The 24,477-nt window shown below is 41.9% G+C and overlaps 1 protein-coding gene across 2 annotated transcripts; it reads left to right on the top strand.

Annotated features, from left to right (window-relative positions):
- Positions 1-11,002: 11,002 nt before the first annotated feature.
- Positions 11,003-19,337, top strand: PRLHR (prolactin releasing hormone receptor). Of its 2 annotated transcripts, none has more exons than XR_014586819.1 (2): positions 11,003-14,841; positions 18,800-19,337. XR_014586819.1 is itself a non-coding variant. In XM_083844451.1 (2 exons), the coding sequence occupies exon 1, from the start codon at positions 12,402-12,404 to the stop codon at positions 13,434-13,436; it is 1,035 nt and encodes a 344-aa protein (XP_083700577.1). In that variant the 5' UTR covers positions 11,003-12,401; the 3' UTR covers positions 13,437-13,480; positions 18,800-19,337. The 2 variants fall into 2 exon arrangements, 1 of the variants encoding a protein (XP_083700577.1); XM_083844451.1 differs by having other exon boundaries at positions 11,003-13,480.
- Positions 19,338-24,477: the final 5,140 nt, after the last annotated feature.

The raw sequence follows: 24,477 nt of genomic DNA, 5'->3' as shown, positions 1-24,477 counted from the left end.
TCTTTATATATATATTATTTTGCTTTTCTGATTGTTTGAACAAAATAACATGGCTAGCTGTCATCATAGTGTCTTGGAAATTGGTCCAGAAGACCAATTTCTCCACTGTGGCTGAGGACACTCTCACAGGTGACGGTGGGTCACAGGAGGTCCCACCAGAAATGCACCATGAGACGAGGCATACCACCTGGCAGTGACACAGGTAGGTCTCTCCTTGGCACCAGACCCAGAGGATCAGGTGTTTCTCTCAGCAGAGCACAAGTCCCTCAACAGGCAGGGTGTGTTAAGTGGGCAGGTGAATAACCGGTCCCTGTCCTGAACGTTAGCTAACTGAATAGACCGTGAGAAACTACTGCACTTGCCATGGAAAGATGCTGAACAAAATAGAGCAAGGAGCTGACAGAAGTTACAGAAAGTGCCGGGGGGAATGGCCAGCTCACAGGTGGTGAAGGGGAAGTTGGATGAAGGAACCACAGCCTGGCTCTGGTGGCAGTACGAACTCCCCAGAGTCCCGAAGCCCACTGGTTTTGTTTCCCCTGAACTGAAGCCTATAGGAAATGCTGAGAGCTGTTAGTGGTTTGCAGTGCCCAGCTCTCTAGCTCTAGAGCATCATGATTTAGCAAGCTTATTTTCTTTCAGGGGATTTTTTTTTAATTTTTATTTTTTTTTACTTTTTTTTTTCCAACTGTGTTGTTTTAAAGTTGTGATCATCACTTAAAAGTTCTCTTTCCAGGGACATGTTATTTTCATGTGAAAGTTAGAGGATGATTAGTAATAATGATGGATTATGAGGACAGACTTGGGTTCAGGGAGGGCAATTCTAACCTTGCTGGAGCTGAAGTTTACCATTTATTGGTAAATAGATGGGCAGAACTGTGTCTAATGACTTGAACAAATATATTAAGAGAATTGGACAGTCACAAAGGATCTTAGGGAAACTGAATTCAGCTTTGCTTATCCATATGAGTTAATTTCAATCGTGGAGAGAGGTCTGTATTGAAGGATTTAGACATCCCATGGTCTTTTATTTATGAGATCTGTAGGGTCTATTATATTATCTTATAATTTCCATTCTGCCTCAGGTCAAATGCAGATTTCTATAGTACTCAGAGAACTAATAGTGGGAAAGGTTTATTTCCAGATTAATCAGAGGTGGTCCCACACTAGAGAATGTTTATTTTATATATGTGAAACTAAGTCTGTAGAACTTTTCTGTTTTCATTTTCCCTTTTCAGTGTGCTTTCATTATTTATGATTTTTTGCCCTAAATTTTATTATACACTTGTGAATCATAGAAGAAATATTTTACGAATTATTTTTCCTGTTGGGTAAAAACATTCATAACTGCAATGTTTACTCAACTTGTTTATATCTGGGCTTTAATAAGCCTTTTGTACAATTTTGATGTTATTATGCCAATGTGTGCTGCATAGTCTGGCAGTATACATACATAGGGCTATAGCTGGGCATCATATAAGTACTATATTTATTTTAATGTGAACACATATACCTTTAATATGCTTTCAGAGATAAAAAGAAAATTCTCTGAATGTAAATTTGGCTCCACTGAATAGTCGTTTAAAAAGAGTGACTGGAAAGTGACATGTGTACCCTTTTTAACTTGTATAACATTGAGAGCCTTAGAAATTTTAGCATCATTCATGTTAACACATCAAAGTATGCTGGCTGAACTCAAATCTCTCTGAAATGCTAATCTGCACCCTTAACTGTAGTGGAATGAACATACAGATGGTTCTTCTAATTACTTGGAAAAAGAAAGGGGGATGATTTCCTTTAATGATTTCCCCTTCTTTCCAGACTGAAAGCAGTTCCAGCTCTTCCCTCCAGCTAATTTGACAATTAAAAGATGCTTTTGTCTGGCTTTCAGCTATTGAGGTTTCTTGCAATTTGATAAAATTTCCCGTCATGAAGTGAGGTGTGAACCCAGGGCTATGTAGGTTTGGTTCAAAGGTTATGTGGAAGGGAATTATAATCTTGAGTATTTAAAGCCAGAATTAGGGGATATTTTCATCATCCCATATGTTATTGCAGTGATGGCAATTTTTTTTTTTTTTTTTTTGAGCTTAAGTCTTAGATGTAAAAGTTCATTGACCAAGGAACAGACCTCAGGTGTTCAGGCTTCAGACTCATTGTAGCTCCTTTTTCCTGAATATACAAGTGGAGAGATTTGAAGCACATTTCTAAAGCCATTGACTTCACTGATACTTAGTGGCATAACACTTACCTCAGAGGAACTAGAGGAAAATGGAATACTTTCAAAGATTTTAGTTTTCACTATAGACAAGACCAAGGGTTGAGACTTTACAAACTCTATCCTGAAAAACAAGAACTGCGCACTGTAGAAATAGCTGGCCTCATCACTGGTCTGTTGGCCCACCACTTCTCTCTGCCTCTGGATTGCAGTGGTGCAGAAGCTTTGGAATCTCTTTTCATGGTAGGACTTCATTCAGGGGTGACCTCCGTCCAGGTGGGTCCATGCCAGCTTTGGAAAAACATGAAGGGCAAATCTGTTGTTCATAAGGTTCTACCTGAGGAGATAGAAGGTCTCTGTCTTGCTTGGGAGCATGTCTGAGCTGACAGGGGTGGGTGAAAGGGGGGCTGTAGCTGTGGGGACCCACATCACACTGTTTATGGCCTCTGCCTGCCTTCGGTCTGCATGATGTGGTTACATGTCTGCTGCCTTCTTTCAGCACAGATCCCTGTCTGTTGTGGCTAGTTGATACAAACCAGAACAAGAATGGGGAGCTAGAAGGAAGTGACTTGATTTCTTCTGTCTCATGATCTGGATACAGAGTAGTCTTTTATCTTTTTTTTTCTGAAGGTTGTGACCCCCATAGCCTTGCAACAAAAACTGTATGTCATTGCCATTGTCATCCCACATCTCCTCCAAGTATTTCACGTCTTTCAGCATGGCATCAAGCCTCTCCTTTTATTTCAAGATTTAATAACATTTTCTAAAGTACCATCAGAATATTCTAGAAGTGCTCATAAGCATTTTTAAATTAAAATATGTAGAGGGAAATGAAAAAAAAAAAAAGCATAGCTTAAATTGATGTATCTACTCCATTTCCTCTGAATTTCTACATATACATAACACTTAATCACTCAATATCAACAATGTTTTCTGTTCAGTTTTTGAAGAGCTCCAGTTCTCTCCCAGCTACTGAAGAGAACGTGGTTTGGCTTCATGACTATTTTAGTGCTTAGAGAGTCTTATTGTGCGGTGAGAATTCAGTGCTTTTTCCTCTTCATTTTCTATTAACAAAAATGTTGTATAATGTTTTGGCTAAGTAAAATCCTAACCAGGCTTAAAAGCTTCTTTTGCCTATTAAAAATAAAAATAGGAACTATTACTGATGTAGGATACAGTTTTGGATTTTTTGGAAATACAGTCATGTGGGCATCTTTAGAAAAAGCTTTGGAGTAGTTTGTTACCTAGGGCTGTGTATTTTGATTTTGTCTGCTTGAATCTAAGCTTTTGCAATGCTGGAAAAAAATAGGGGAAGGGGAGAAGGGTTAATTAGAAATTCTTGTCTTACCTTCTTGTTCCTCTGAGTGATGACACCTAATATAATAATAGGGAAAAGTGGTTTGCCTAGGCAGGATATCAACAGATCTATATTCCTTTGTCAGTTCTGCCATCAATAATCTGTGCTGCTACAGGGTAAAAATTATCCAGCCTCAGCTTCACCCTCTCTAGTGTGGGAGATGACAGTGATCTTCACTTGCTGTCAGAAAGACATTCATTATTGTGTATGAAATACTGTGAGAATCTTGGCTTGTTAAGTTTGCAGTGATTAAGTTGTCTTCTGTTTGGAAAGATCTTATCTTATTCAATAAGTAATCCTCTCTGCAAGTATCTCTGAACCCCTGGAGTCCTACTAGACCAATTATGTTACAAGAGTCCAACATAGCTTATATCAGTTTACTCCTGTTGAGCTTTGTCATTCTACTCTAGTGAGGATATGGATCTTATGATTCACGACTGCTAGGAATGAAACTTGATCCATTAGTTATTTTGAAGTGACAGTGATCTATTGCAAGGGTTTACCAAAGTCTACAGAACATAAAATTCAAAGTTAAGGTGGCCACATGCTTTTGTTAATGAATATGAAATCAACACTTAAAGTAGTGGTGTTCAACCACATAATGAAACAGAGACTGAGCCCAAAGTAGAATATCACAGAGCATAGCAGTTACAACAAAGGAGAAGCCTTGGAAACCCCATTTGCTATCATTTGCCACCATCAGATGGTGGTTGCATCCAAACTTGAAACCACTGACCCTGGACATCAGACACTTAGAAATACTTGCTAAGTAAAATAGATTTATTCTGTAGAATAAAAATGTCTGTGGAAAAATGGATAAATTCTGGGGTAGATACTTATTGCAGACATTGCATGTTCAAGTGTTCTAACTGATGTTAATTAATTAAATGGATTCAGTTGAAAACAAGTGTCGATAAAATTAGAGCTAAATTATGACTTTTTCTTCTGTTTGTGTACTTGAAAAAGCCCATAAAAACAAATCTCCTGACACAAATGCAGTCATAAAATGAACAAAACAATTTTTGAAGTGGAATATTAGAGGGAAGATACTTGGAGACAAAACTGTTAATCTGATGGCAGTAAGGTAATGAATGTGATAGTATCCATGAGCAATAATAGGGCTGACTATCATGAATTGAGGAACTTTACAGATGAGGCTGGATTTCTGTCTGGTAAGTTTCACTAAATAGTGGAAGAGTATCTAAAGTCAAGGATGAAAGTAATGGGCTGAAAGGACTTGCAGTAAAGGAAGTCTGACAGACTGATTTCAAACTTGTATTTGACAAAAAGATGAGGAAAGGGTAACAGCTAGAGAGAAATATTCTAAAGCAAACATGTTAAAGAAAAGGGCAGGGGAAAATCCAGGCAATATTGAGATCTGCAGCAAAATTCACATTGATTTTCATGAGAAGAGTATCTCAAGTCAGAAGTGTAGCCATTTATAACCAGTGCTACGTGTCAGAATAGGATGAAAGAATAAGAAATAGAAGTGATGTGTGTAGGTAAGTCATGGCATCAGAAGCCACCTTGAAATGAATATTAACCTTCTATATTCCTCTAATTTCCTCCATATTGACCCCTTCCTTTTGCTTTATATTTTGCTTCATCTAACAATGGATGTCTTCAAAGATTGCTGAGTGCAACAAAGAAAATAAGCAGATGTTGAAGCATATCTAAAATGGATACAATGCATGCGCACTCACACATACACAGTGAAAAAATAGTCCTGGTAGCAAACACAGATCTGTACATTTGGAGGGGAGGTGACCATAAACCAGCCTGACCGTCAATATCCTGTAAAATGTTCTATTTTCCTTTTAATTTATTTTGAAATATCACCTCTTCACAGTAAAAGGGACTGTGTTGGAAACATACAGAAGGCTTCATTAGAAGAATATTTATTCGTTTATTACTCCTGACTATGTAGGTTATTAAAGTCCAATCTCTCTTTTCCCCCTTTTCTTCATATTTGAGTTTGCATGAATGAGCACAACAATGCATTTCCAAATACTGTTCTTATCTCTGTAGAGTGTTATTATGTAAACTATAATCAAACTAGATGACAGTCCTCCAGACACACCTCTAGTCTTAAGAGCTTTCGAAGCTCCAGGGCAGATTGTTGCTAGTGGGATAGGTAATTAAATGGAAGTTGGATTTTATTACTTTATATGAACAACTAAAAACAGGTGAAATGGTGTCAGTCCTCTGGGTTTTATTCCAGTTCTGTTTGACAAGTATTAATTGAACTCACTACCCCATGAAAACAGCAAGTTTAGTTACGGTGATGTGGTTACTACAGAATATCTGATAACATTTTATGTCTCCTGTTTCTGCTCGTTACTCATAATCAGGGTAGATGGGCACTTTGGGATACCTCAAGAAGTAGGCAATGTTTTTTCCATCTTTGGCTTTTTTTGGGAAGCGTCTTTTATTTTATATATATATTTTATTTCTGATAGGGCAAGGGATAATGTCTTTAAACTAAAAGAAGGTAAGAAGGTAGATGTATATTAGACATTAGAAAGAAATTCTTGACTATGAGGGTGGTGAGGCACTGGCCCAGGCTGCCCAGATAAGCTGTGGATGCCCCATCCCTGGAGGTGTTCAAGGCCAGGCTGGCTGGAGCTTTGAGCAACCTGGTCTGGTGGGAGATGTCCCTGCTCATGGCAGAGGGGTTAGATTATCTTTAAGGTCCCTTCCAACCCAAACCAGTCTATGATTCTATGAATTTTGGCCCGTCCATTTTTCACAGTTTTCATGAAGAGTTTTTGTTGGCAAAGTAAATTTCGCAAGTAGCAAGAGAAATCACAGGTGCAGGGGGATTTTCAGAGTCCTTTTAGCTGCTCTGTGGGCAGATCTTCTTTGGCACATGGTGGGGACAGAGTGCTCTGAGGCAGAGCAGCGGTGTGTTGCCGTGCGGTGCGGTGAGGTGCAGGTTCTGTCCATGGTGCTGCTGAGCACCAGGCCTGAGCTCTCAGCTTTTCTTGGCAGCCCTCTGCTCCACCAGGGCTCAGCTGTACACTTGTGCCTTGGGGCATTTAGTGACCCTGGCTCCTGGCTGTTTACGTCTGCAGGGAACATTTCTAACACTGAGTTTCTCCAGGGCTCAGCGTTCAGTCTGCAGATGTTTCTGGGAGCTGATTCCCACAGTCTGTTCTAGCCTGGGGTATGTACTCGCATTGCACTCTACATCCTTCCAGGGCTTGTGAGGAGAGGAGAAATGCTAGTTTGTCTGGGGATCTGATGTTGGATCCTTTGCTGGTTCCAATGGATATGCAAATCTACCTCCATACATTTCCAGTTTAATCCTGCTTTGTAAGTGAGACCTTTAAGCCTTTAGATCAAAGACATTCACATGCCTTTTCCCAGGTTAGTCTTGATGTAGCTGTAAATAAAATGTAGGCACACTTTGCCACGCTATGTCAGCACTATTGCCTAAAATCGTAGTTATAAATGGATAAGAAAATCTCTAGCTCTGATATTTCTAAAAATTTTGTACCAGTTCTTTTCTAGTGTTGTGTCTCTTACTGTAGTAGGGATGCTAACAGGATAAGGCTTTATTTCAGTGGGGTTTTTACAAGGCAAGAGCAGAGAAGAAGAGTCAGCGATTGCACTGACTGAAATACCTTGGGGCTGAAATGTTTCTGTGGAGTGACTCTGCTGACCCTGCCCTTCTCCTTACTTTGTAGATCGGCTGCTCTGAACAGGTGCCAAGATCAGTAACAGTGAAAGTTCATCTGGCAAATGTTCAAGTGCTATTCTAGTTGAGCTGCATAGGCACTAGTGCACAAATCTTCTCATCAAACAACCACAAAACAAAACAAAACAAAACAAAACAAAACAAAACCTATAAATGTTTTAGGGTTTAGTCTTTGTTGTGCCCATATGTGTGGGTGTGCTTGTGTATAAATTTTAATTTTATCATTTTGACATTATGAATGGGAATACTGTCAGTGGTGTTATTCTGAAGTAGGAGTGAGTGAAGTCCAAAGTCTAAAACTGTATTGATGTGTGCTGGAAATGAATCTCCTGAAACCCAATCCCTGTGCAAACAATTATACTGCATGCATGTGATTAATAGATCAAGCTTTTTGTTAAAAGCAGGTGTTTTATTCCCCATAGTACACTGATTGTTCCCAAAGCCAGTGGTTCCACAGGGCAATTTGTTGCCCTCCCACTTAGAGGTGTTCTACTTTCCATCCTAAATTTGTTCATGGTGAATTTATTCTTTCATCCGTATTGTTCCTTATCTTAAAACCCTCTTTACTTGCCCTGGAGTTTACCATTCTCCTCAGTGTTTTTAAATAATGCAACATAATTCTGCTCTGGTTAATAGAGGAAGGAGCAGGAAAATTGTCCAGAGATTGCTGTAAACTAGAGGCAAATTCACCCCATAGTCTGTCACAAAGCTGTAAGATTTTTTCCTTGCACTTTCAAATTGATTGCCTGCTCCTTTGTACAGGCCTGCAGTAGAATTTACTCCATCCTAAGCCATGGTGAAAATGCTTATTATTAGGTGACCCTGATTCTTACTTTTATGATAAGTTTTTCCTCTGTAATGCTATCAAACCTTCTTCCTTCCATTCACCTGTCAGTTTTAAGAGTCTCTGTGTAATATTGCAGTCATCCTCCATATCACCTTTGGTTCCAAACTTGGTGGTGCTAGCCTGCCTTTTGTGCTAACGTAATAAAATGAAAAGAACTCCCAGGGCTAGCCAATGCCAAGTAAAGTTCTTGAGGAGCATGAATGGTTGCTGACTTCTGGCACAATTCCTCATCAATGTAGCTAGTCTTTGCCTACCTCACAGTTCTTAGGAGACTTTTCGTTTCTTCTGGTATAGCTGACAGGTCCTCATATGCCACCACATCTTATGACTTGTGCTAGCTGAAATGGAGAAAAACTGTTACAGATCCTAAGTCAAATAAATAAATAAATAAATGTCAGTTTAATGGCTCATAGATGGAAGGTTAACATGGCAAGAGCTTCCTTTGGTAGCCTATTCTGTATCCTTTCTCTCTTAGCTCAAGAGCAGAGCCCCTTTTCTTTACTTAATGTGCAACTTCAAGCATATTTTGACTTTAATTCAGATCCTCTCTTCATTGAAGTTGTTAAATTCTTCAGTTTAAGTGATTTGTTTTAGCTGTTTCCTGACTTTATCAAAGTTTGGCATCCTGAATTTGAGAAAAACAACCCGAAACCTCCAAGCCACTCAAACAAAACCCTTAATGGTAAACATACTTTTTAGACTTTGTGATGGCTCAGTACAACAGGACTGAGTTCAAAGGTATTTTCTTACAACAACAACAACAAAAAAAAACAAGCAAACAACAAAAACAAAACAAATCAAGAACATAGAAAACTAACACCTGAAACTGTTCATCTTAAAGGACAGAAGAAACATTTTGAAGGCTGTAAAGGCTAAATAATGGAAGAGAGGACCTACTAGCTTAAGGAGTACTGTTGAACTTTGCAGGCATAGCTATGATCAGATCTCACTCTTGGCTCATGCTGTTTTAGTCAGGAACTGCCGGCATGATTAGGCATGCATGTACATAACAGCTTTAGTGCTTTAAGAGGTTTACCACTTTACGAAAGTCACAGAGTAGCTAGCAATGTTTCTGCTCAGAGTGTCTGTGCAGAGCTGGTCAGGTTAGCAAGAGAGATTAGGAAAGCTCAGCTGTGAAATGGTTCTGTGAAGTGTTGGTCTGGCTCTAAATATCACATTTTACATTGACGCAAGGAAGATGGGGGTTTCAATTAGACGCTAATCAGCATTCCTATGTGTCACACCCTTAAACACTTGGAATGTCAAAACAGTTCTAAGACACTAATGCAGTTTCTGTGACCTTTTCTCTTTAAATAAGATTCTATGCGTGAAATAGACTTATGCTCAGTTCACGAAGGACTTTGTCATCTAATCTTGGAAATTTCAGACAAGATTAATATTTGCAATTTTAAAAGGAAAAAAGAGGATTTATTTGGGCTAAAATGCTGAAATACTTTTTCTATTCAAGATCCAAGTAAATATTCTCTTTCTATGTCTTGGCTTTAGAATACAGCTGAACTGAAGAAATTTTCTGTCTGGAGCAAAATCAAGTAAAAAATCACTAACAGAAACAGGTTGGAAACCTTCAGACAGAAGGTATACCAGTTACTGGCTTCAGAAGTGAAGAAAATACTTGTAAAGATTAGAGAAAATGCAGGAAAACTGCTTGATACAGCTTGAAATAAAAGAACTTCTAAGCTTATGTACAAGTTTCTGTGACTTCAACATTAAGGTGACCTTGGGAGCTACTTTAGATGATACTTTGTATGATTTTTATTCTCATATAGCAAAGCATAAACCTTTTTCACATAGGAATATAATAAGGGTATTCATTGGATCTACTCTACAGCTTTTCAGAAAGAAACAGGGAGATTACCTGGTTAAAAATGTGATTTTCAAATATTATGTGGGCACTGATATTATTGTGAGGCTTCTTTCCCAGCATAAGCATTAAAATTCCAATAGGATGTGGGCAGTATGCAGGCTATTTACAAATGCTCCCTGTTCATTTTTCCCCTTTGGCTTATCCTAGAGACCAGGACCAAAGCCCATTGAGATCAATTAAAAGGTTCACCTTGATCTCAGTAGGATTTACATCAGTTTTCTCCCACAGTAAGTGAACCAATTGTATTTATGAGTGTTAGGAAATACTTTTGTGGCTTTCCGTTTATAAGCAAATATATATGGTTATAAGCAAATATAATGGTTGCATAGGGTGGTGAAAACAGTGGGAATCTCCTTTTTCATCACCTCTTTGCAATCACTACCCTCAGGTCTCTCTGCCGTTCTGGATTAGGGTATATAGAGACAAATGGGTGCTATATTCCTCTGGGTCCCCTCCAGCTCAGATACGTGAGATTGGACTCTGAAGAGGGATATAACGTCCTGTTTTTTGTATGGGTCATGGCTAGGTTACTACGTCCATAAAGTGAAAGATGGCACTTCTGAGCACTTCAGTTACACTCTTACTCTTCCCTCGGGCTGGAAGTATGGCCATATTCCAGTCCATAGCACAATCTAACCATAAATGCAGTAGCACAAAATCAGCACTTACTGGGTTTGAAATGCATCCATCATGTGAATTTGTGGGAGAACAACTTGGGTCTGAATAAAGGTTACAGAAGATTAACTCCTGTTTTAAAATTAGGGAAAGAATTATGAATTTTGAAATTTTGAAATTTATTTTGATCACAGTTCCCATCAAATCAAGAGATGGATAGCCTTATAGGAAATAGCAGGTCAATATTTTCTTAGAGTAGTCTAAGAGATTAGGACATAAACTGCCCATTGAAGTTGTGTCTAAATCCCCTGAGTGCCTTGCAATGTTCTCTGCTTTGAAGTAAGAAGCTGTTAGGCTGTTCCTTTTCCGTTTTTTTGCCTTTTTTTGCCCTTTTTTTTTTTTTTTTTTTCCTTTTAGTATCTCTAGCTGGTGTAAATAGATGCTGTGGAGTTTTTCTGATTTTTTCACCAGCAGAGGTCCAAAGTGGTTGAAATGGTGAGAAGTTGAAGGAGAACTAGGGCAATAAGAGTCTAATGTTGATGCCTGCTTAAATGTGAGTTCTCTATGCGCCTATACTAATTTTTTGCTTTCTAATGCCTGAACCACACAAATCAAATATGCACTGTTTTACAGAATGGTTAGCATATGTTGGCTGGTATGGAAATTTTATTTACTACAAACATACTGCAGGTGTGAAGAAACACCCCAAATATATTTGGGCAGCTGCAATGTTAAAAAACATTTGCTGTAGTTCACTGCAGGTAAGCCCTTACAGATAAGCTATTTGGATGCTAATATTTCCTTTGAGATCTTTGTATGCTTTTACTGCTAAGGATATGTAAACCCCACTGAAAATACTCACAATGGGTGAGCAAACATTTTACCAGCATCAGGAAAGAAGATCCTTTGTGCTACGTGCACCTTCCTAACCATCACTTCGTTCACCAGGTACGTAGCTGAGTCCCTCTAGTGGTATAAACATTTATTTGGCTTCAGCATGTTATTAAAATTCCATTTTACGGTCACATTATAGCAGCAAATTCACAGGTAGCTGTTTTGGACACTCTGAGGATTGTGGCAAAGTGGATCTAGGATTAGACACTGTGCAGGTTTGTGTTAATGAATGTAAATTGATTTTCAGCTGAGAGGGGCAATTACAAATGCATTGGAAAGGAAAGGGAATTCTTGAAAGGATATTCAAGAACTAATTACTATCAGTAAGACACACGCAAAGAGCAACGTAATACCCAGGGCAGCCAATAGGGATAAAAGCTTATACACAAATCTGTCATGACCTAGTAGTGAAGACTGTTTAAAAACACTGATCTCCACTTAGCTTGTAAATGCGCATCACCCTCTTTCTCACTCATATATTCTCTCTCTCTCTCTCTCACACACACACACGCTCCTGGATTTGCAGAAGCCAGACATCTAGGGCACTTCTTGGCATCCACAGGAAAATCATATGGGATTAAAAAAATACAGCAGTAAGTACTCCCTGCATTAAATATTTATTAAGTGGCATGCTGTCAAGACCTAGATTTAATAGTAAATACAGGAGGACTTTAATGGAAATTGGCTGTATTTGATTTTTCCTAGGAATTGCTGAAAGCTGCCTCTCGAGGATTACAACTTCACCTTTTGCTTTTACAGATGCTTGTTTACTACCCATGTGGCAACCTCTGGACAGCCAGTAATCCATTCATTATCCTGACTGATTGAGTGCGAGAGTAGTGCAGTGGTAACTACTTCACTCAGCTGACGGCAGACGACAAAAGGAGGGAAATGATGAATTCGGACAATTTAACCTCCCGAAGCTTCCTCTCTGCAATTCATAGCAATGCCAGCAATTTATTCTCAGGGCTCCAGTTTGTTCAGTCCTTCAAGCCACTCATCATCCCTTGCTACTCCCTAGTGGTTTTTATCGGTGTCATTGGGAATTATCTTCTCATTTATGTCATCTGCAAAACCAAAAAAATGCACAATGTGACCAACTTTCTGGTGGGCAATCTGGCTTTCTCCGACATGCTCATGTGTGCAACCTGTGTGCCCCTGACACTCGCATATGCCTTTGAGCCCAGAGGATGGGTGTACGGGCGTTTCATGTGCTACTTCGTTTTCCTGATGCAGCCTGTCACCGTGTTTGTGTCTGTCTTCACCTTGACTGTCATAGCTGTGGATAGGTACTACGCCATGGTACACCCCTTCCGGAGGAGGCTCACCATCCCCATTTGTGCTTACATCCTGGCTGCCATTTGGCTGCTGAGCTGCACCTTGGCTGCCCCAGCCCTGGTCCACACCTACCACGCAGAATTCCCAGAGCTGGACTTCTCCATCTGCGAGGAGTTTTGGTTCCACATGAAAAGAGACCGCTTGGCTTACGCCTACAGCACTCTCATCATCACCTACGTGCTGCCCTTGGCCGTCATCTCCCTGTCCTACCTGAGGATCTCAGTCAAGCTGAAAAACCGCGTGGTCCCAGGCAACGTCACCCAGGGCCAGGCTGAGTGGGACCGAGCAAGGAGGAGAAAGACTTTTCGCTTGCTTGTCTTAGTGGTGGCAGCCTTTGGAGTCTGTTGGCTGCCTTTGCACATCTTCAACATGATCAAGGACATAGATATCGGCTTAATTGACAAGCAGTACTTCAATTTCATCCAGCTGCTGTGCCACTGGTTTGCAATGATGTCTGCTTGTACCAATGCCTTCCTCTATGCCTGGCTCCATGACAGCTTCAGAGGGGAGCTGAAGAAAATGTTTGCCTGGAGAAAGAAGAAAATTGGACCCACTACAAACTGCATTATGGCCAGTGTGGTGCTGTAAACACGAGAGCTGGTGGGCGTGGACTTTCTTCGTGCAGTAACACTGTAAGTCGTTTCCACTTTTAATCAGTCCTGGTTCCTGATGTTTGTCCTCAGGGCTCAGTCATAGCAGGAGTCCTCCAGGTAGCTTCCCCAGCACCTAAATCCCCACTGGAGAAGGAGAGGCAGAGGTCAAGTCCCCAAAATGTCTTATCTCTGTGACAGGAGTTAGAGGCCAAGGAGTTCTTAGTGCAGAAAGATCTCCTTATGTAAACTACAAGGACCCTTCCTATCTGTTTCAGATGTTGCTGGCAGCGTAGATTTGGGGACAAGGATAAGCAAGGATGAATAAAATACCTCGATACCTCAGTGAGTAAATGTTTTGGGCTGAGTAAAAATGAAATCTGTGCATCTACCCAGAGTCGAGTCCCCAGCACACAATGCAGGGTAGAGGACTGGCAATACTCCTGTAGCCCCCCTCCGTTAGGGCCGTGATGAAGAACAGCCTCAGGCTGTCTGAGGCGCCCTTCCTGCAGAGCTGGCTCAGCTGCAGGCAGGAAGCGGGGCTGCTGGGGGCTGCTTCCAGCTTTGTCCTACCTGTGCAGGGCTTTCCCCTTCCTGACGGTGTCAGTGAGGTGTGGGGTGACGGCATCAGCTCACTCGCACCCTCTCAAATACCTCTGCACAAGATGAGGGGCTGGCTTGTGAGCCTGGTGACCCACACGTGGATGAGGGCTATTCATCCATATATGCAGCCATCATGCATATATATGCCATATATGCATCCATATATGTAGCCATCAGAGGGGTGTGCTGTGTCTGCACGGCACCGTTCCCTTCCTCACTTCTGCTTTCTCCTTGCTGCTGGCCGAGCAGAAGGAATAGCAGCCTTGGCAGCCCGGCTGCTCTTCTGCTCTCTACAGGCAGCTGCACTGGGCGGAAATCTTTGCTTTACACTTTTTGAACCCGACATCATGGTGTGATCCCAAAGTTGGTGTGTCTTGGAACCTGCAGCACAGTGTGCAGCGACGTGAGCTGGAAACACAGCGTGTGGTGGAAATTCACCCAAGCAGGAGAACACTAAGACATGCCACCACTTCACAGATGGCCACCAACAGGGACATTGGACGGTGCCTCACCTAACCCCAACGCGCTGACCCTCCAGCCAGGTGACCACGATCCCAGCCAACGGAGCGGAGTTCATCGTAGTCATGTCAGAGCCAAAAACCTTTCTGCTCATTCCTTCAGGAGCCGATCTTGATGTGCGGTAATGCTGCCATCAGCTTTGATCTCCAGAGACGGCCGGAGACTTTGATACTGTGCTCAAGAGCACTTCTGGGTGTGCCAGGAGACAGCGGGTGGTCGAGGCTGCTGCCGTAGAGCTGCGTGTGAGCACTGCGTGACCAGTAAAAGAAAGGCTGTCAAAGGTGGGGTGGCAAGTGCTCTCTTCTGGAGGAGTTTTTGGGAAGAAACACTTTCCTTTGGCATTCGCCTTTTGGTAGAATGAGGGAGGTAAAAGCTATAATCAACCTAATGACTTCCAATCTCTTCCCCCTCTGTCTGATCTGAAAATAGGTAATAGATAAATGTAGGGGAAAATGTTCTGACAGCAGACATTTGTGCTGAAGAGGTTTCTTCCAGCCAGAACATTGATGACATGAGAAGCTGTTTGATATTCATCCGAGATCAGCCAGATAAGCAGCAGCTTCTTTCTGGGGGCAGTTTCAGCCCTGTTCATCCTACTGCACCTGGCCAGGCCAGAGATGTACGAGCTACAAGGCAGCGCAAATGGGCCGGGGGGGAAGGAAGAAAGAGCTTATGGCCTCTCTAGTTTCTGAATGTACTCCTGCTGTGAAACAGTGAGTGTCATTTTGCTCATCAACATTCAGTAAGCTAATCTGGTTAAAAAAAATACAGATGCTTTATACACACACTGGGAAAGGCATTGCAAACACATTTGAAATCCCTCTTTACAAATCTCGCAGTTTTCCTTAGAATTTCAAGCTGTTCTGTTGTAATGAGGAGTTGAATTAGAAGCTCATTACAGAGACATTAAATCAAGGAGATCTTTTTAAAGTGGACATTGCTTGCTTTCGCTCTGTGATTAAGTATAACTGCCTTGCTTATCTTGATTTTAATTTGAATGGCTTTTTGAAAGATGCTTTCGCTAAATTTTAGGAAAACGTTTTCCATCAAGCTCAATATATGAAATAACTGGAGAATTTGAAACGGCAAAAAAACCTTCCAAACAAACCAACCGGATTATGTAAGTTTTTCAGCTTGTGTTTCAGGGCTCTTTAGCACAGAGCAGAGAGCAGAGCATCAACAGCGAGCACTGAAACAACACTGATGAAAGTAGCTGGAACTAGCAACAAAATCCTGAGTTTTACAGATTTTTCTTCTAGGGAACTGTGCTACTTCAAGCTCTTAATTTGTCAATTTGTAAAGGCCAATTAGCACTGAGATGGCCCATAATGTTTACAACCCCATGCACTAAATACAGACAGCACTTTAATACAGAGTGATCCAAAGCCCAGTGGAGTAACTAGAAAGACTTGTTAACCACAGCAGGCCTGGCATCATTTCCTTCCTACACAGTATGTTTTTACCCTCATTTGCAGGCATGGCAGTTTGGTTATTAATGTTCTCTTGTGCAGTGCCTGCAGATGGCTGCTGCAAAGAGCTGTATGAAGCAAACAAGCTTGGATTTCTCTGCCTTTTTTTTTTTCTTTTCTTCCTTAAAGACAGAAACGAGCTGTTGTTCTGTGCATATCTTGTTCCCACAGTGATGGAAGTGTATCTCTCTACCACCAGTCTCTAGAGCTGCAGTCACAGCAGCACCAAGGGCTGCATCTCAAGGGGGGGCTCAGGAGCACCCAGCACCGTGGGCACCCTCTTGTTAGCGCAGCTGTAATGTGCCCATGCCTTCAGTCTGCCAGGGCTTGCATCTGCACTTGGGGCTTTGCTGCTAACGCTGCATTTAGACTGTCACCTGCAGGAGTAGGTGTTGTGAATACACCCCAAAATCATCTTGGTGTTGGATCCTGAGACTCCTTCTCTCTCCTCAGCAATCCTGTTGCCACCACAGTGATTGCTCCCTCAGTCCTGGGGCGCCACAAAGCCATTTTTGCAGGCTTTCCCCACATGTGGCCCAGGGGAGGTCTGGCTGGAACCATGAGGCTGGGCGTCCCATCCCATCCCATCCCATCCCATCCCATCCCATCCCATCCCATCCCATCCCATCCCATCCCATCCCATCCCATCCCATCCCCCTCCCATCCCATCCCACAGAGTGGCAGGGGACCGAGGCACTGCTGCTCTTGCGCAGTCCTGCTTCTGAACCTAGCCCCAGCAATCTCTGCTAAATGTAATTACTCTTTTCTCTGATATCCAGAGTAATAAACAATAATAAGATTTAGAGGCACATTGGTGCACTTCTTTAATCCAGTTATGCAAATAATTATATTAAAAGCCTTCATGTGAAATGTGTTTTCTAATCTCCACCTCTCTCTGGGGAAATGCTGTGCTTCTCTGAGGGACCAGGGCTCATCTCTACAGTATTTTTGGTGCTATAATTTTTAATTACAATTTAAAAATCATTACATGCTTTGATTTTATAAAGTAGTGCAGTTCTAAACTTGGTGAGCCTATTAACTTTCCCTGCAAGGGTTTTAGTTGTTTCTTGTTTACATTCAAATCCAAGGACTCTCACACTGCGGGGATGGAGCAAGGTTTGCTTCTGAGCTGAGGTGCTACCAAAACCTTTCCACATAAATTCATTGCAATGCTCTGTGAGGTGAGCAGGATGCTCTATGTACCCTGTCTGCTGGGATTTCATTCGAGTTGTTTCCATGTATTAAGAGAGTTTTAGCAGGCGATGTTTTCAGGTAGATCTCAAATGCATCGGCCAGCAGGTGAGTTATCAGGGCATGGTGAGTTTTGGGCTTCGGGGTCCAATTTAGGACCACCTTTACTCAGTGTTAAAATCAACAGGGAGATTTAATTGGGGCCAGGCCTCCCAGAAGACTCTGCATATCTTAAATGTGGAGATGATGGAGATACAAAAGGAGATGATGGGGAGAAGTGGGAGAGGGAGAGATGTCTCAGTTTGGAGTGGGGAGCATAGATTAAGCTAGCAGGAATGACAACCTCACTATTTGAAGATATTCTGCATATGTGTTGGAGAGACTTATAGGACATCATTCTAGCAAAAGTGTTTCCAGTGACTGCAGACACAGAAATGCTTGATCAGACATAAATTACTCCCTATGGCCAAACATAAGATTGGTATTAAAAGGCACTTAGGAACAACACAAAAATGCAAATCAATATTTGAGCAGCAATGAAAAAAACAAAAACAAAAACAAACAGATTATCAGAACTAAGGACACTAAATGTGAAACCAAGCAGCAAAAGCAAAAGAACAGTTAATCAAACCTCAGTTAGGGTCAGCTAGAGCTGGTCTCTCCCAGACCCCCGGAGCAGGCACCATAGAATAAATGGTTCGTGTGATGCATTGATTTAAGTTCATTCCTTTTAGCTGGGTGAAGAAAAGGGAGAGATCTATAATTGTATCAAATGAAGGCATTGTATTTGGGTAACGGCAGATTACCTGGGATGGGCAGAGGCAGATCCTGCTGTAAGGAGCACAATGACTGCCTCCCACCTAGAGAGACTGGGGAAGGCTGGTGTTTTTTATACCAGCTGAACACCAGGTGCTCTGTGCAGTTTTAATTGAGTGAATCTTGCTTGTTGAGGTGGAAATGGTGAGCTATAATTAGCGGTCTAAGACTATACACGGTGCAGATAAAAGCTGAAAACTGTTCACTTGCAGCTGGGATAAAAAGCCAAATTGGACGAGACTGTGCAGAGCATCCATCAATCTGCCCACCAGGCAAGAAGGGGGCAGAGAGGGAAACTATCTGCAGGAAGTAAAGCCTGTAAGAATAAGAATTTTTACCACCAACCCACCATATTTTTTTCTTTTTCCTTTTTCCTCAAAAAGAGCACTGAGGAATTATCCAAAAAGTGAGGGGTCGAGGGCATAAAGCTCAAATATATCTCCCTGGGAGTTGCGCCTCCTTGGGATCTCTTCACCAAGGAGCTGATGGAGTTGACTTTCCTGCCCATTGTTTACTTTCACTTTCTCCAGCCTGGTTTGTCAAAGTAAGTTAATTAAGCTAGTAATTGATATAAATAATAAAACATGCACTTAGGAGCTCCCTGCTTTGTGTCTGGAGCCCACTGGAAACCAATTTAGGATCACAGCTATCTGCAGCTGACTGGGCTTTGCATTCTTTGCATCTTGTATATATTAATTAACACCATTAAGTAGTAATTTCTTTTATCTTTATTTTATTATTATTTTTTTCTCCTTCTCTGCAGGAAACATACAAAAGAATGGGAGGAGATGGCTTTAATTCCTACATCTGTATTTCCTACAATTTCTACATTTCCATTAGCTGCTGGAGATGCTGCTTCAGCAGCTGGCAGTGCTGCAGAGAGCAGCTTGGTGCCTTCCAAAGGAGCAGTGAGATTTCCCTCCATGCTGATTGCAGTTGTTGGTTTCCAGACAGCGTGCTAGAAAGGCAACCTGTAGCTCACAGCAGCAGGAGGGGTTTTAGCTCCAGGACCCGTGAGATCCCAGTGATGTGTGTGGTGCTGAGGACAAATCCTGCATGGGGGGGGACCCCTTATCAACCGCAGTGACCTGGGCTCGCCATCCCATCACACCCACCCCAAGGCAGGTGAACTCTAGAGGAGAGTTGGCTGTGATGCAGTCATGGGTTTTTAATGCTCCTTGCATCTCGAGTTCATGTAGCCAGCTGCATTTGGGAGTGTGAAGGATGTACAATGCCCTGTATTGTACAACAAGCCTTTATTGGGCTTGTGGAGTCAGGGCAAAAAAAAAAAAGAAAAAGAATATTTTTGCACTTGAGTGATAGCCATCTAAAGGCTGAATCTGTGACCACCCGGAGGCTGTTTCTGCATGAATGGAGGAGGAACTGCTCGAGCCTTCTTGCGAGTGAGGCCCTTCACCTGCAGCGTGCCATTCAGCTTAGCAGCTGTGTTGCATCTCTCCTCACGACCCTCAGCGATACAGCAAGCATTAACAGAGGCAAGTCAGGTGCACGCACAGCACCAGAACCGTTTGCATATGGCCTGGAGACAGCTGAGCTGTGTGGGGGCACACCTGAGGAAGGGCCTTTTATAAAACTGGCTGAAACACTGGGCCTGAAGTTCTGAGGCTGAGGTTCAACCAACACGCTCCTCAGCAACTGCACCTGTGGGAACTGCATTCAGCTCTGGCAGAATCTAGATGAACATAATAAAAATACCGTGTGCGAGAGCTATTCATGAGCTACATCACCAATCTGGAATTGTTTCCTGAGTCACTGTGTACAAATTATTTCGGATCATTCAGAAGAAAGGCCTTCAATGCTCAACTTTGGAATGATTTCTCCTCAATTGTCGGATCCTTTTAAAATCTGTTGTTAATATGCATAACTTAAAAAAAAATTAAAAATAAATGTGAAACCATCTGAAGCACTAGACACAGCATATGGCAGACCTGTTTAATCTTAGCAAAGTCAATACTATTGTCAGTGTGAATCACTTCTCCATTAAAAGATGTATTCACAGCTGTTATATAAAATAATGTTTATTTGTGAAAGCTTTTTGTACAACCCTTGCAATTGTTGTCAGTCACAGCTAATTGTAAATCATTTTGATAGTGCCTCCTCTTGGAAGATTGCCACAAACTGAGGACAGATGAAATGCAAAGCATCAACAGCCAAACCAGGTTCTAGCAACATCACCAACAAAGTCTTCTGAAGAGCCCTGTTTTGCTGTAGTTCACAAAAGGTGGATTTATTTGTTTTTAAGGCATTGTGGAAAGCACTGTTCCAAACTCTTTCAAACAGAAAAGATCTGCATATTCTCATAGTTAGTTAAATTGTTCCCTAATTGCTAAATCAAGAAACATGTTTTCCCATGAAGAAGTTTAAAATGTTTTAATGTTGCTGATTAGGTATAAGGCTCAAACTTCAGAAGGGGGATTAAAAGCCAGACCACCCACATCCAGAAGACATTACATTATTGGATAAATGTGGTTATGTATTCAAAAGTTGTCTTTCAGTAGCTTAATGAGACGATTTATTTTCTCCCCCTGCATATTTTGAGAAAAGGTGCTTGAGTTCCAGGCTATTCATTCTCATGCAGAGGCAGTATGAATCCCAGTATGAAGCACCTACTCGTAGATGCAAGATTTAAAGTCACGTCTTCACTCTGCATCCTCAGTGGCAGCTGTCAGCTAGTTCAGCTTGGAGAGCAACTTATTCTGCATTCAATATTTTCAACATATAGGCATTCAATATTTTGGGTGAGGTCTTCTCCCAGGGCAGTGTACAGATGGTGACTGGGATGCTGTGGATGCTCCTGTGTATTGACCCAAAAAGTCTTGAGAAGTTTAAATCAGATTTGTGGATTTAGCCCAGATCTGCTTTGCAAGAATTTAAACTGCAATTATAAAGTAATTAGCAGCCCTAGGTTAAATAGCTTTGCTATACACGTGAAATTTATTATCAAGTAAACCAAAACATATTAAAAGAATGGATCAACATTAATAGATCAACATAGCTCTTAAAGTGCCTTAACTCCTGGGCATTAGGACACGTTTAAGAGAGGTAGAAGATGTTTTAATGTTTGCCCAATGCTGAAGAAGGTATATGCACGTGAAATATTTGGTAGCTTTCTGGACCATTATGGGTTTGCTGAGGGATCAGAAAAGCACAGAAAATTTGAGGGCAAGAAGAAAAAGTGTTGGATTTTTAGTGGTAAAATGAATTAGTTGGACCAGCTGAATCTGCAATATCTGTTCAACAAACACAGTCTAATTTGCAGTGCTAGCTGTACTGGAACTAGAGATAATTAGGCAAGCATTTTTGCTCCCAGTTCTAACGTGAAGTGTTTGAAATCAGGGGTGGAAGGTGGGAAGGCCAAGCTGGTACAAGGATAACCTTAACATTTTTGACAGCAGTGAATAGAGACTAAAGGGAAAGTGTCAGTACAGCTTTCTAAATCTGAAGCTATTCACATTCAAATATTGAGACCGGAGGAGATGGGTAGAAGTGGTCTAGAGCTACATTAAGCCTTGCAAGTCATGTATTTAAAAACCTAGCAGGCCCTCCAAATTGCCCTAAATTGCAGATGTTTGACACATAGATCTGCAGTTTGATTTCTCCTTTCATTGCAGAAAGCCTAAGTTCTTTGGGAAATAAAGGTTTGAGCAGGGACTACTGTGTCTACATTGCCTCCTATTTGTTGCAGCCCAGAGCCTCAGCCAAACCTACGTGATTTTCTGCTGTAGATAATAGTTTCAAAATGAGCTTTGAGGTGCATATCCACAAGATTTTAATTTAACATTCACAGCATAACCAAAGGATAGAAAACAGCAAGTCATGTAAATAGAAGCTCTTGCTAATGCCCTATTTACAACAACTAAACCTTTTTAAAACCAAAAGAAATGGCTGAGGATTGTTGGAAGCTTTGAAGTAGTCTGTTTAATCTTCACATAGCTAGAGGTGTTTTCTGTGAAACTGTAACTCCTGTGACCTGGAATTTCTGCCTTCTGCATTTGGTTTTGGCAGATCGAGAGCAGTGATGTTTCCAGGGAGAGCAATACTCTTTTTAGAAAATATCCTTTCCTTCTGAGCTAGATACTGCTGCTTTTAATCACCGTACTAACATGCTAGTAACTGCTGAAACACAGCAAGGAAGACATTACTCACAACGACATAGCATCTGGCTATCAGAAATATGCTGATTTCTAATGCAGAAGTATCCAACAGATACCTATTATTCATTGAATCTCAACCCCATGTGTATTTGCCACTAAGTGCTAATTAGCCATATGAGGATCTGCCACAGAGTAACAGTTTCATTTAGTTCAAAATAAGCAGCAGGGTGGGATAAGCTGTCACTGAAAGCTGTATCGCGTTTGAAAAGCAGAGAGAAGCCTGATAGGAACATACAACACCTATGTGATTCACAGCATTTAAGCACCGTGATGTGGCAGGTTTTGAATTTGAAGGATATTTGGACAGAACATAAGAGAAGAAAATACAAGTTATGCCTCTATGATTGCACAGGGAACCAAGGCCTTTGGTCATGCTGTGGGCTGCTCCCCGGTACACCAGAAACACGGCCCCAGCTCCACTGAAGTCAGCAGCAGTCTTAATTTCAGATTCGTCAACAAGTATTTTCAAGGGGTTCTTAATTTTCCCTTTTCCTGCTCCACACTCCTAGAAGTGGTATACAAGTGAGACTCCACCCTATTAGTTCCCTGTTCTATAATATTCTTGAACTGATTATTATTTATTTATTTATTTATTTTTGCTACAGAAGATGAGAATCCCTCAGGATGCAGCAACACAATGCCCCCCTCCATGCACAGCTTTCAGTTCCTAACAAACAAAAGAGTCCAAGGTCAGTGATATCTCCTCCTATGACAGATGTAGGACTGTCAAGTATCCATGAGGCACGAGCCATGAAGCAGAACGTCAGTATAGATAATTATCACCTTAATCCAGAGCTGAAACAAGTGCTCTAAATCAGAACTATCCAGTAGATCGAGCTCCAGCTGTCCAAGGAACTAATATCAGCTTCCCTTCAAAATTTAATATTCAGCATTTTTACTTTGAATAAAATAGCTAGATCTTTATTCACTGTGGTGTCATAAGTTATTCTTTGTCTCCCTGGAACCTGTTAGTCAGCTGTTTTCTCCTTTATTCTTTCCAAATTAGAGAAATAAATGCTGCTTTCCCTACCCTCGGCAACCTCACACCCTCTTCCCTCGGAGAACTCATCCTCCTGAAGAACACGGTGTCCTCCCACCACCACCAGCTGGCCCTCCAGCACCTGTCCCACCCAGAAGCCTTTGAATAGGCACCCAGAGACCCCACACAAAATGCTGGCAGTGTTGCCAGAGGCTGGGTTGCACGGGAGTGTTTTGTAGAGTTCTAGCTACCAAACAACAAGTTTTACAGGATTACATTATTAGCAGATGCTATTATATGTATTCAAGTAGAATCCACATATGCAAAAGGATGATTAGAATAACCCACTAATACTCGTGGAGAAGCCTATTGAAATAGAAAGAACCCTCCTAATCTGTTAAGAAAATAGATATTGAAAAGAGAGAGCAAAAATTTATAAAAAAGACTGGGGCAGGGGAGGAGGCAGCAATGAGGGAATTGAAGTTCCACTTCATTTTAGGCCTCCTGGTTCTGCTGGAGTAGCAAAACGTTGTCCCTAAGCTGTTATAAGCTTTCTAAGAAACTTGATCTTCTAATTATAACCACTGTCTCTTTGTACAGGAGCTACTGACAGCCAATTTTTTACATGCTTGTTGATCCTGGGGCTGTCTGGATGAAGGAGCTTGAAGGATCAGTGCAATCAGTCCAAAGCCAGACTTGTTCCCACCTAACACTGGCTTTTGCTCTGGAGTTCGTGCCAGCGATCAGTAGGAGCTCGGTTCAACCCTAGCCCTCTTCCTCGTGCTTCCTCCAGCGAAAAGCCAGAGCTGGTGGGCTCTGGGTCTTCCCGGTACAACCTGCTCCGTGGCACTCATACACTCACTGGTGGTGGCATCGGGCTTCTGTGTGCTGCCAGCAGGCTCTGGCACGTGTCTGCTCGTACAGCTCCTGGCACTGTTTGGGGAGCTGGAGAGCTAGCTGGCTCAATTAAACATCAGCTACCGTGGTGTGATGGTCACTCAAGCCCGGTCTGAGGTGCATTATCAGTGCTACCTCTTTGCCCAAAGCTGCCTGAGTTGCTTCACCTGCCCTCATTTCCAGCCAGCAAGGGCTGAGCCTCTGTTGCAGCCCAGCCACCAGCCTGCCTGCCACGCGGTCACACTCCTGGCACCAGGGGAGGCACGTTACCCCAGAACGTGGGGGTTTGTGGGCACTTGGCCTTTCAACGTCTCGGCATGGCATTAGAGAAGGTCTCCGGGAAGGAGAAATCACGTTCTCAGTCGGGGTTGCTGAGACAACATTTACCTA

This window comes from Anser anser (genome assembly GCF_964211835.1).
Source record: "Anser anser genome assembly, chromosome: 7".
NCBI lineage: Eukaryota > Metazoa > Chordata > Aves > Anseriformes > Anatidae > Anser > Anser anser.
The sequence above is the reverse complement of the archived record's forward strand: the minus strand, read 5'-3'. Positions and strand labels throughout refer to the sequence as shown.

Excerpts from the sequence above, each read along its gene's own strand:
- PRLHR (XM_083844451.1), top strand. The coding sequence starts at position 12,402 with ATGATGAATTCGGACAATTTAACCTCCCGAAGCTTCCTCTCTGCAATT.